Source organism: Hippoglossus stenolepis, chromosome 15 (assembly GCF_022539355.2).
Source record: "Hippoglossus stenolepis isolate QCI-W04-F060 chromosome 15, HSTE1.2, whole genome shotgun sequence".
NCBI classification, from domain to species: Eukaryota; Metazoa; Chordata; class Actinopteri; order Pleuronectiformes; family Pleuronectidae; genus Hippoglossus; species Hippoglossus stenolepis.
Window position 1 is genome coordinate 12443979 of NC_061497.1, and position 12670 is coordinate 12456648.

The 12670-nt window shown below is 39.9% G+C and overlaps 2 protein-coding genes across 2 annotated transcripts; one reads left to right on the forward strand and one right to left on the reverse strand.

Moving 5' to 3' along the window:
- The first annotated feature begins 2243 nt into the window (after positions 1-2243).
- LOC118122472 (homeodomain-interacting protein kinase 1-like) lies at positions 2244-3416 on the forward strand. Its single transcript, XM_035179189.1, has one exon. The coding sequence runs from the start codon at positions 2244-2246 to the stop codon at positions 3414-3416; it is 1173 nt and encodes a 390-aa protein (XP_035035080.1).
- Positions 3417-5037: 1621 nt separating this feature from the next.
- On the reverse strand, positions 5038-9666 carry angptl5 (angiopoietin-like 5). Its single transcript, XM_035177827.1, has 8 exons — positions 9441-9666; positions 8167-8338; positions 7883-7986; positions 7695-7788; positions 7437-7540; positions 7233-7353; positions 5566-5751; positions 5038-5455 (listed from the first exon to the last, which is right to left on the reverse strand). The coding sequence occupies exons 1-8, from the start codon at positions 9495-9497 to the stop codon at positions 5136-5138; spliced, it is 1158 nt and encodes a 385-aa protein (XP_035033718.1). The 5' UTR covers positions 9498-9666; the 3' UTR covers positions 5038-5135.
- Between the last annotated feature and the right edge of the window lie 3004 nt (positions 9667-12670).

Here is a 12670-nt window from a genome sequence, read left to right on the forward strand (position 1 = left end):
GTGTGTGTGTGTGTGTGTGTGTGAGTGACTGATGGCAGATGAGATTCCCCAGGGTTCAAATTCCTAGGAGACTTTGCTTCCTGTGCGCTCCCACTCTCCACTGATCCTTGTCCACTGTGGGAAAACGACGTCTTACTCTGCACGCACACACAATTTGTATACATACACTGTTTAAGAACGCAAACATGCATTACCTCATCAGCAGTTCAAAGGTGAGTCAAGAACATGACAAGAACACACTCTCACTCACAAACACACTTGTAAAAACTTGTACTTTAGCTTTTCTTGTCTGATAGTACAGTGCGGCCTGCAACACTCGCTCGCTTTCCCAGTTTTGATATGAATATCATAAAAAAAACTCCACATTATATGACAGGATTATCTCAACAATAAAAAAAACTGATAAAGCAGAGTCTCTGATTTATGTTTGTGGTCGTGAAAATTGCCTTTTAAGGGCCTCGTTGCTGAAGCTTAGTCACTTTGGACATTTCAAGGTGTAAACGCATCATATTTGACAGTAGGGATAAGGAGGCTAATCTCTGATAAATGACACCAGCAATAGTTTGTTAAGACTTCCCCTTCGGAACAGAACAGACCTAAGATTTGGATGTAAACACTGTCAGCTCAAACATACACACTCTTATTTGGGGGCATTGAGTGGACAAGCGCAACTCTGTGTGTGTGTGTGTGTGTGTGTGTGTGTGTGTGTGTGTGTGTGTGTGTGTGTGTGTGTGTGTGTGTGTGTGTGTGTCTGTGTGTGTGTGTGTGTGTGTGTGTGTGTGTGTGTGTGTGTGTGTGTGTGTGTGTGTGTGTGTGTGTGTGTGTTTTAGTATCACTGATTCTGGTGATAACATTGTTGGAACTCTGGCTCTTTGGGTGGTCTTCTGTGTGCGTTTTTCCAATGAATCCACACATGCACACATACACACAGCTGTGTTTGCTACTCACACCTCAGCTACATCACTTGGCCGAATTTTCCCTCAAAGGTAATTATGTTATTTCACTTCTGCATCACACTCACACACTGTGGGTCTTTAGAGCCAGGAAACCTGCATGGCAGGGCAGGGCAGAACAGAGGTGCTGCCTCCCTCTAGTGGTGATGAATTACTGCATTCACCGTCTTAAAAGGATAGTTCACCGAAAAATGAAAATTCACCCATTAGCTGTTGACCACTATGGTGGGGTGGGTTTGAGTGTTTGAGTCCACAAAACAGTTTTTGTAGTCTCAGGTGTAAAAAGTATTGGAGGATTGTATTTGATATTTGTATCGGAAATATATGTAGATTTTTGTAATGTAGCCATTATAATAGGATTAACTCATTATACCAAATGCAATTTTCAGTTGTTCTTATTTTATTGTATTGCAGGAACGTGAACAAAGTCTCATGTAGCTTCATTTACCTGTATGCGGACAGTCACGTTTTTGATTTTTCTCTAATTACGCCACTTAAACATACTTCAACCAATTTCAATTATCATCACAACACTCAGCTTGAGGACATTTCAGCTAGTAAACCACTTAGTTCAAATATTTATACTTTTAAACATATTAAACTTTTCCTGCAATATTCTGCTTCATTATGGGTTTCTATGGGATGCTTCTAGAAAGTTGATACAAGGACAGGTTCCTTTAATCTTTTTTATCACACATTTTCTGCTTGAATCAGCAAAGCCTTTCACCAGTTTAGCATATACACTGCATATTCAGCAGGAAATGCATTTTCTAGTTTTCCGAAATATCTCCAAAATGACAGAGAGAAACAAATACTATCATTAACTTAAAAAGTGAATAAATTATTCTTGTGTTATACAGTGTTTCTTTTAATTTGTCCATTGCATTTCAATCGTTGAGGCTAGACCTTTGATCTTTTTAATATTTTGTTATCTTCTTCTTTGTTCTGTATGATGTCAATGACTGAACAAAGAGATCAATGTCACCATTGTTATCAAATATTACAGCGGGAATGGTAAATGGTAGGTTATTTTCAGTCAACAGCATTTGGAAAAAACATTTTCTTTCAAAAGTGTTGTCCACAGCATTGACATTGAGAACCAGCATGGAGAAAGCAGTAAAAATAAAGGATATACTCCACAGCAATAACTTCAGCTATAAAATATATGGCTTTAATGGAGAGGGAATGTTTGGCAAAGTCGTCAAATGTGTCAACCTATCCACGAGAGAACATGTGGCGATAAAAATCCACAAAAATCTACAAGATGAAGACATTCAGAGAGAAGTGGCGATGTTACAAAAGATCAAGGCTCTTGACCCTGACCAAAACAACATCGTGAAATTCATTGAAAATTTCTGGTTCAAAAACATGTCTTGTCTGGCTTTTGAAATGCTTGACAGGAGCCTTCATGCCCTGATGAAAGAGAATAAGTTCACCCTGAAGATCCCTGAAATTGGTTACGTGACTCAACAGCTACTGGTGGCATTTGATGGCCTGAAGAATATTGGGATACTTCATACGGACCTGAAACCTGACAACATAATGCTTGTCAATCACACGAATCTGCCGTTCAAAATCAAGCTGATCGACTTTGGTCTGGCTCTTCCAGTGAGCCAATTGAAAGTTGGAATGACCATGCAGGCTACTGCATTCAGGGCTCCAGAAGTAGTCTTGGGCCTCCCCTTGTCAGAGGCTGTCGATATGTGGGGAGTAGGCTGTGTCATGGCATATATGTACTTTGGCAATAACCTCTTCCCTAACAGCTGTAAGTATCATTGGATGGAAACTGTGGTGCGCTTGCTGGGCCAGCCAGATGATCACCAGTTACTTGCTGGAAAATACAGCCGGAGGTATTTCATCTGTGATGATCAGACTGGAGTTTGGAGACTAAGGACACAAAAGGAGTACCATGGCCGTACAAACATTGCCTGGACGCGTTTTAACTTGGCTAAGAATTTGGAGGATGCAATAAAAGTAAACGAGCCTGAAGATATGGCTTTTTTCGACTTCCTGAAATGCTGTCTGCATACATCAGCTGAACATAGAATTAGTCCCAAGGATGCTCTTAATCACCGTTTTATAACAGGGGTTCACCTGGTTTATGAAGAGGAAACCAAACATCTGGATAAATCAAACGATTCCCCAGACCAAGAGGATTCCCATGCTGTAGATATGGATTATGAAACTGAGAGGGAATCAGCCAATAACTCCTGGTGGGATGAAGAGACACGCCATAAGAGAAATTTTGGGCTCTGTTTAAAGTCCAATGAAGGTTCAGCGCCCACAGGCTCGGCATGTACATCAGCAATGACCTTGTCCTGCAGTGAAGGGTCTGAACTGATGAGGATTTCAGTTGGGGAATCCTACAGACACCGGAGAAGTTTAAAGCTGTGTGTAAATGTGAAAGAAGGTTTAACCTCCCCTGGCCTGGCCTATATCAGCAATTATCTCATCCTGCAGTGAAGGGTCTGAACTGAATGAGATTTCAGTTGAGGAATTCTACTGGCCTGTCAAAAGAAATGAATGAACTCCCTGAGAGGTCCAGGCATAAGCATGTATACACTTACATGCAAAATCATTACAATTCAGGACCTCAGCAGCAACGAACAAGACTGGCCCTTATGGAGCCTGCCGAAAAAGAAACTATTTTAAGCGATATGCAAATATTTCAGCACAATTAAAAGGAGATTGGTTTTCATCTTTAGTTGACTAAAGAACTAGTCATCATTAATCAAAAAGTACCACATTGTGTGTACGTACACTGTACATTTGTATGTATGTATGTGTGTATGTATTTTATAAGTTGTGACCACAGAAACACACACTTTAAAAGTAATGCAAATATTTACACAGGTTGTATATATTCAATAGGTGACAATGGATACATATTTAGAAAACGAAATGACTGGAATATAATCTATAAATAAAAAATTAAATACATTTATACAGGGATACTGGCCTACATATATTTCCCATTAGTGATTACCTTTTTATTAATTTTTAAATACTTGAAAATATGACATTTAAAATATGCATGGCAGATGGTTCAGTATCTTGTTAGCTAAATTGATACTCAGATATCTAATATTTAAGTGTCAACTTTGTAACTTTATTATAAAACTAATACTCATATTTAATATCAACTTTATATTAATGGGGGACAGGTTTTCTATCTATCTATCTATCTATCTATCTATCTATCTATCTATCTATCTATCTATCTATCTATCTATCTATCTATCTATCTATCTATCTATAAGCACTAATATCAATGCACACACTAAACAAAATGTGTTGAGAAATGTGCAACATCTGCTTGTTCAAAAAAGACTTTAAGTCCCATTGGTGTCAACTTGGATTGTTCCCAGGTGGATGGAGTCGAAGAGAATATGGCTACTTGGGAATGAGTTATTATTGGAAATTAGTTATTATTGGTACCCTCATGGTTGAATGCACTTATTGTAAGTCGCTTTGGATAAAAGCGTTAGCTAAATGAAATGTAATGGTCAGTACAGTGGCTGAAGACTGTAAATAATCCTAAACTCTTAAAAACCTCAGAGTTTCCATTTGAAACTCTTTGAAAAAGAGCAAAAAACTAAATCTGTTGTTCTGCAATTAACTTGGATGATGTCCGTCATCTCCAACAGGTGAGGCTGCTGCTGTGTATTTATTATATTAAATATTGTCCTTCTGGAATGGCTTGGTATGGGAATTTTTCACTTGACCAGGGCATCAGCTTCATCTGCTGCTTGATGAATTCAGGTTTGCTGCTTTTCACCCTTTTCACACCATCTATGATATGTGTAACATCTGTATGGGATGTTCCCACAGTGGAGAGAGCGCTCTGCTTATCCGTGTGATGCAGACTTCACCTGTCCTCAAGTTTTGGCAACCACGGGACCTGAGGCTGCTTTTTAATAAGCTTTTGTAGATTTTCCACGGGACACAGCTCTCTGCGACCCGGACACTCCCACTTTTATTTACAGCCAATAGCTATTGATTTCCGTTTTTATTTTTTTTAATTTTGTTTGCTTATCTAGTTTTGGTCGTGTAGTTTTGTTTTGAGATAAACACCTTAATTGAATGATTTCAGAAAAGGTTTTATTAAAACTTTGTGGTGTACAAAGATGCAGTGCAACTTATACAGTACTCAATCTGTGCTCTTCTGTCTCTGACAATGTGTCAATTGTTGGTTGCAATCCTCCTGATCTTTATCGTGACAGATTTGATGGTGTGAGGGACCCCGTTCTGTCTCCAGGTGTCCCACAGAATGTTTGTCCTCTGCCCTTGGCTCTGCTCTGCATCCTCAGGAGAGCCGTTGAGGTTTGCCAGTCCGCACTGGTTGAACCACCATCCTGTCTGGTTGTGCTGAGTGCTGCAGCTCTCCACCGTGCGGTTGTCGATAGAGCAGAAAGGGTTGCAGCCGTCGTTGTCCACGTCTGAGGCGCTGAACGGAGCCGTGTCCTGGTTCTGCTCCTGTTCATAGCCACGAAATGCATCGCCTGCACAAAAACATAGACTGAAATGCACGTGGGCATGGAGGAAACGCATGATACACAGTGGGACCACATTTGTCTGGGGGTGAGTCTTGATTTATTCAGTCATACCCTACCTGCACTGCCTGCATATCGGCCCAAGTGTATACTGAAGAACTGGGTTTCATTGTCCAGGCTGAAATCATCATATGATGCATAAGAAGTCACATCATCGTGGGAGGTCAGAGCAACATGAAGCTGGAACCGAGTTTCTTTCTGGTTTACTATGTAAAACACCTTCTTTAGGCCCAACCAGTGTTCTCCTAAACACACACAAACACACACATACAAAGAAATAATATGATTCTTCCATCACTGTCAGATGCAAAACATGATCCCCAGCATCTGTAGACTTTGTTTAATGAGAGATACCTGAAGGAAATCTGTCCAATTCAAATTATGAGATATTATTCTGTTAAATGAAGCTACAGGCAGCTGATTAGCCTAGTTTAGCACAGAGAGTACGGATTAGTAGAAGCAGCTAGCCTTGACTTTAGCTGTGTCTCAATTCAGGGGCAGGATCCTTGCATCACAGTGACTGTCCTGTCATTATAATTGTCTTCAATGTCAATTTGGCCTTCACAGACACGGCCCACAAAGGAGGTGGTCTTCATGGTCAAGGTAGACTGTGTCCTCAGAAGGATGTGGCCCCTGATTTGAGCTTTTGTGCAACACAAGGGTTAGTGTGTTTACCTTCAAAAAGTTAGCTTTGCAAAGATTCTTGATGTGTTTGCTGGATGCTGGAGCTAGCTCTCTATGGCAGTTTTTTTATTTTATAATTTCAAAATCTTTAATAATTTTCACACCACATGTTTCTACTTATCGTAACAGCCTAAAGTACAGGGGCCAATAATGACGCTCAAGTCCAGTAATTGTAGGTCTCCAGCAATAACAATGTTACACCATTAGTTACACTGTATAAGGATTGAAGATACCCCCTGTTGGCTGGCTGCAGTACAAGTCATAAACTTCCTGCTCTGTTATCAGATGGGACATGGACCAAACTAAGAATTCAAAGTATCAAAGATGGTGTATGTCATTTTAGGTAGTTCCTATCACAGTGTTGTTTATGTTAGGTGCTCAGTTTTCCTGTAAGTTAGTTTTTTATTATCTCTTCCAAGGAGGTTAGGTGTTTACCCCTGTTCATTTGATTGTTGGTTTGTTTGTAAGGAAGATCAGGGAAAGACTACCATTAAACTTGATGAAAGGATGCCGTGTAGGTCAGGGAAGAACCCCCTTTAAATTTTGATGCAGATCTCGATCAGTTGGCGGATCTAGGAATTTAGCACTTTTATCAACATTGCAGGATAGGGCATTTTTTGACATTTCACTGATTTCCCAGGTAGTGATTACTTACATATTTAAGGCACTGTTTTTTTAAGTGGGTGCAATTTGGTGCAGCTTTCCAGGAGTTCGGGAAAGACTGAGGCAGGAAGCCAGACATCTAACTGATGTGAAACTTCTTTTTTTGAGCTATAGTTTATGACATACTGCTACATTCTGCTTATTAATCAAGCTTTTGCCATTAGCACATCTAAGGAAGTGAAGTTGTTTCAATAATGTCATGTTTTAAGTGTTTATATTTCTTTGTGATGATATTCATCTAAAATGATCAAGGTTGCACAGTCACCATTCACCCAACAGCTGTTGATGAACTTTCAGGTGGCACACCTTGCATTGGCTGCTGTTGGTTAAATGCATGAGACAGGAAACATGCCCTGGTTACTGTGCTGCAGTGCCCAACCTGCAAGGTTTCCAAATCCATCGGCATAGTCAGCCCACGGTCGTTTGAAGTCAGTCAAACCATCAGTCCTCCTCTGCACCACCGTCCATCCACCTCCCATATAGTCCATCTCACAGAAAACCTGCAGGATAAGCTTTGATTTAGCTACATAACGATGACTGATGAGCGAGCGGCAGACTCTGAATGACTGAATGAAGCATGTACCTCAAATGAAGAGTCAGTGTTCTCTGGGTGGACGATGTAAATCCCACTGGGGATCTTGGGGACGACTGACACAAGACTGTCCTTGATGTCGCTGCAGTCTCGTCCTGATCAAAGCAAACTTGCTAAGTACCTAAGTACCTAAGTACAGTATTTCAGTAAATCCATGTAGTTATTTTCCATCCCTGGAAAACTTATATTTATTTATAAGACCCAACTGTATGAATCTTGTACCGCTCTATGTGTTTGTGTGTGAGTTACCATGGGACTGCACAGGTCTCACAGAGTAGATCTCGCTGTTGCTCCTCTGAACCTCGAAGCTGAGCGTCTGCACTTTGGTCATCAGCTCTGTGACCTGGAAATGTGTGACACTACTGTATATGAGGCCGGCCAATCAGGCGCTTAGAAACTCATGTCACTAACAGGAGAAAAGAAGACTAAGACCTTACCTGACTGCTGAGGATGTCCAGAGCCCTCTGCTGCTCCTCCATCACGTCCCTGATCAGCTTCCTGGTGCTGCGTCCAAACGACAACAGAGACTGCTGCAGCTGGCCTGCACACACACACACACACACACACACACACACACACACACACACACACACACACACACACACACACACACACACACACACACACACAATCATTTTAGATAGATAGATAGATAGATAGATAGATAGATAGATAGATAGATAGATAGATAGATAGATAGATAGATAGATAGATTTTTTACCACAGACTGAATGTTTCTCATCCCGCAGCAGCTTGACTGTGACATCGCACGGGATGGAGCATGTTTCCCGACCTTTGACCCCTTCGACAGGTGTCTGGCCTTTGACAGAAGCGTCAGAGAAGTCCTCACTATCTATTTCTGATTGGTTAAAACCCGTGCTATTTTCTGTGTCCTAAATAAAGAGAAAACCAAAGTGAAATTTTGATCCACCATTCTTTGATGTATAACTGTGACAAGCCTGGGATATGTTACTTCGGGCACATAGACGATTGAATCATTATTCTTTGTTTTTTTCTTGTCTGCTGGACTTTGTCATGGCGGGTTGAGCACAGTAGAAACAAACTTGTGTCAACTGCTTCACACTTCACATGGAATAATTGTACTTTTTTTCTCCACTGTATTTATCTGTCAGCAGGTACTTTACAAATTCAGATTTTCATATACTTGAAATATGACACACTCAAAAGATATGATGTTTTGTCATAGATAAAACTCCCCTTAAACTTTGTGTTTCACCTCTGGAAAAGTATGTCTTTTCAACTGAGGCTGGATAGATGGACATAATGAGAAGAAAATCCACATTTGAATGTTATAAATAAAATTATTTATTACAATTTTGACATAAAGTGGAGTATAGTTTTCTCTTTGTTTCGCTTTATGTTTATTTGACATCTGTAGCATATTTTGTAATTATTATGTTAATAATAAAAACTGTTTATGAAGATGTTTTAATTTGGAATTTAGTATGTTTTATATTCTTGTAAAGGAAGGAATATTTTGATATTTATTTCAATACAAAACAACTTGTTGAATTTTCTAGAATCAACACTTTCAAAAAAGTGTGTAATTTCTTGTGTTTTTCAAAATACAGACACTTATTTCTTGAGCAGTTTGAAATATTATAACTCTGTGCCTGCAGAATGGAGTGTTTAGATTCAATTATTGGCAAAAATGTCATTATACAATTGAGATTTCTGAGCTCAATCAGCCGTACACATAGCATGAATCTTCTCCACCTTGACCAACAACAATAAAAACGCTCCTTTAACTTTAATGCATCAGTGATAACAATCCTGTAATACTACACACAACATATAATATTGATGTAAAACAAAAGACAAATCATGACCTATGATCCGTCCACGATGCCAAAATCCAAGCTCTTAAATCTCTCTTAGTTTCCGGAAGAACGTCACCATAATAATTCCTGACAGTGACAAGACAGACGACTGACCAGAGTCGAAAAACATTTTTGACACGCATATTGTACATACTGTGGAGGAGAGCGGATGAGGCAAAAGGAGCAGGAGGACAATTGTTGTCCACATCATGCCAGACGTGTTTGACTGTGCTTCTTTCCTCCAGGAGCGAAGGGGCTGAGCCCTCTCCACTCCGTCAGCAGCAGCCACTCCTCCATTCAGGCTCAGTTTTCCACAGAGTCTGCACTTTCCCCTTCACGTGTCCATCCCTCTGTCTCTCTCATCTACCAGAGTTGCCCCTGCATCTCCTCCTCCCTCCAACTTGTCAAACTTTACACTCTCCTCTCTTCCTTCCTCCACCTCGCTTAGTCACTCCCTCTTTTTTTCTTGTAAACACTCATGACAACATGCTCTGTGAGATGAGGTCAGATTCGTAAAAGGGCCGGTGATAAAAGTCTGGATGTTTCTGTCAAGTTGCTGAATGTGCTTTTTCCAGATTTGTGGTGAGGAGTGATTACCTTCCCCCTCAATCTGTCTATTACCAGCCGTCTGTGTTTTACAGGTTATTTCCTGCCAGCAGCATGAGAAACAGATGTGGAAAGAGGGGAAGTGGGCAGCTCGTTTTAATGCAGGAACACTTTCTCTGGGCTTGTCTTTGTGTGGGAGCTGCAGCTGAAGGTAGGGTGTCTCTGCATCTTCTGCTCATATTTCCTCCCTGTTACACCCCTCTCCTCTCCCTCTGACCGCTGACTCATACATCTGAAAACAGCCTCCCGGAGGGTCAGACCAATTAGGCCAGTTAACAGGGCCGTTAAGAGGTGAAGAAAGTGGGAAAGCAATGGAGAGCAACAGCACATTCCAGTCAGGGGTCCAGCTGGAGCCAGCCAGCCTGTTGCTTCCTCGGAAAACTGGGCCGCTAGTGCCAAAGAAAAGATTCGCTGTTGTTCTGAACCTGTGTGAGTTTACAGCCACGGTCAGAGAGGAATGTGAAAAGCCTGGTGCCGCAGCCCTGGGGCCCCCACATCTGTCCTATGTTACATGCCCTATAAAGCCACCTATGCATGTGAATGACACATCATATCTGAACAGATACACATAACAGCCACATATTGAGAATATTCAGTCTGTTAATCAAATGCTCGTCTTGTGTCTTTGTAAAGGTTTGAGATATTAAACAATTTGAAAAACCACAACTGGTTGTTTTTTACGTCACAAGTTTTATGGACGAAGCAACAAGATGCACAACTCAGGGTTTTGGATTTTATTTACCCACAAAAATGAGACAAGGCCACGTGAACTAATCAACTAAAAACCCCAAAACAAAGATTTATCTGAATGTTAAGCTCAGCTGACATACTGACCAAGTGCACATGGTCTAACTGTGTCTGCTTCTCTCCACTTTTTGGTGTTTTCAAAGCTTTGCCTGAGATGTTTGAAGTCCAATTTGAACCTGATTCAGTGTGTGCCCTCTATCCAAAGAATCCTGAACTCTCTGTTGTCATAGCTTCCACTTCACCCCTTATACGAGATGTTAGAGTCCACGTGCTTCTCCGTCCTTTTCTCACAGGGTCAAAAATGTCACGTGTTTCCTAAAGCTGGAAAAAAAAGGGATATAAACTCAAAGGGTCCTTTTAAAGCTTTATTAACATATGGAGGCACTTCCCAGATTTTTGTGACTCTTTACAGGAACCATAAATGTCCAATTACAGCAGAGAGCACCCCCTCCCCTTTCTGTTTTGGATATAATTACACTTAAAATATTTTTTTTGTTTTATTTAATTTTGTGTATTAATTTTTTACTTCTAAAATGTCATAATAATTTCATCCGTGTGTGTTTTTTTGCATGTAACCCTGTGCGTGGGTTGGTGGGTGGGCAGGGTGCTGGGGATGGGGATTTAAATGTATCAACGTACAACGTATCTCTTTCTTTTGTGGAATAAAAACTGTTAAACCCAATAAAATATATTTACCAGTAAAAAGGCCCTAAAAGAGGTTAACAAAACAAAATGTAACCGAACGTACAGCAAACAGAAACACAACAGCAACTGGTCACAACAAAACTGACCCAACTAATGACACAAACCTTAAAGATAATAGAAGTTAAGATGAAAAATTTATGTTTATGTAGAATTCATGTATGTGAAAAAAATGTTATATCCCTAAACACAAACTCAACCTGTGTTGTTTGATTAACAAAATGAGAGCTGTCTGTAACTGAATATAAACTTGACTTAGTAAAAGAAACATTTGATAAGGTGAGTTGAAATAATGATAATTATTCCTACAACAGACAAAAGACACAACCTCAATCACTTGGATTTTCTTGGACCACCACTCAGTATTATTGTATTAATCGTGAAACAACTCTGTCCAATACACTCTGTATATCCCAGTCCTGACCTCCCAAATCAATATTTAAAAATGAAATCAATTAGAAAACAATATTTTTCATCCCAATGGCTTTGTTTGTATGAACGGGCACCATGCGCTGGTTGAAAACAGTGTGGATATGATTTTGCTGAACACAGATTAAACCCTGCAGAGAGAATAAACAATCAGATCTGCTCTGTGTTCAAACTGCTGCTGGACTGTATTTGTGGACCTACTTTACATCACTATGACAGTAACAATAAACAAAATATGCTGCAGGCGTTAAGGTGAGATAGTGCCATCTAATGCCCACTGGCGTGTATTACATTACACATATATACTGTATATATGTTTGCTTTATGTCATGGTGCATAAAAAATATGTGAAAAAATGTATTTGTACGTCACATCAGAAACTGGTGGTCAAACAAACCTTTCAGGGGTAATCCAAAACTAACCAGCATAGACTGGTTTGTTAAACCACGCTTGCTGTGTTGTCGTCCTCTCTTTGTTGCTAACAGGTAGGAAAGAAACTTTCTTTCTTGATCTCAGAACATCAAAATGTTTTGTTAAAAGTCAGTAAAAGGAAACTGTGCATGAAAACTGCATGACCAAATGGTGAAATCTAACTTATTGAACAAAACTCCTGTTTTCACTCCTTTACATTTAGTTTTCACATTTTGCTCTTTATGTTAAAGCCCCTGAAAACTTATCTTTAAATTCGAAATATACTCTATAACTTTAAAAACCTGGACTAAACAGGCAACAATCTAAGATAGTAGGAGAAAGGCAGAACATATGAGTTCATACATATTAAGTGTCAGCTTATTGCAACTCAGAATTTTAGCATTGTTCTGTTTACAATGGGAAATACTATATTTAAATACAAGATTTAGGTTTTTCATGCCTGCACCTTTCATTCAAACAGATGTCTTG

Bases quoted from the DNA above. Each gene is read 5' to 3' on its own strand.
- LOC118122472 (XM_035179189.1), top strand. From the start codon at position 2,244: ATGTTACAAAAGATCAAGGCTCTTGACCCTGACCAAAACAACATCGTG.
- angptl5 (XM_035177827.1), bottom strand. From the start codon at position 9,497: ATGATGTGGACAACAATTGTCCTCCTGCTCCTTTTGCCTCATCCGCTC. The intron at 7,541-7,694 runs GTAACTCACACA...TGCTTTGATCAG, and splicing joins GAGACCTGTGCAGTCCCATG to GACGAGACTGCAGCGACATC. The intron at 5,752-7,232 runs GTTGGGCACTGC...GTGTGTGTTTAG, and splicing joins TGGATTTGGAAACCTTGCAG to GAGAACACTGGTTGGGCCTA.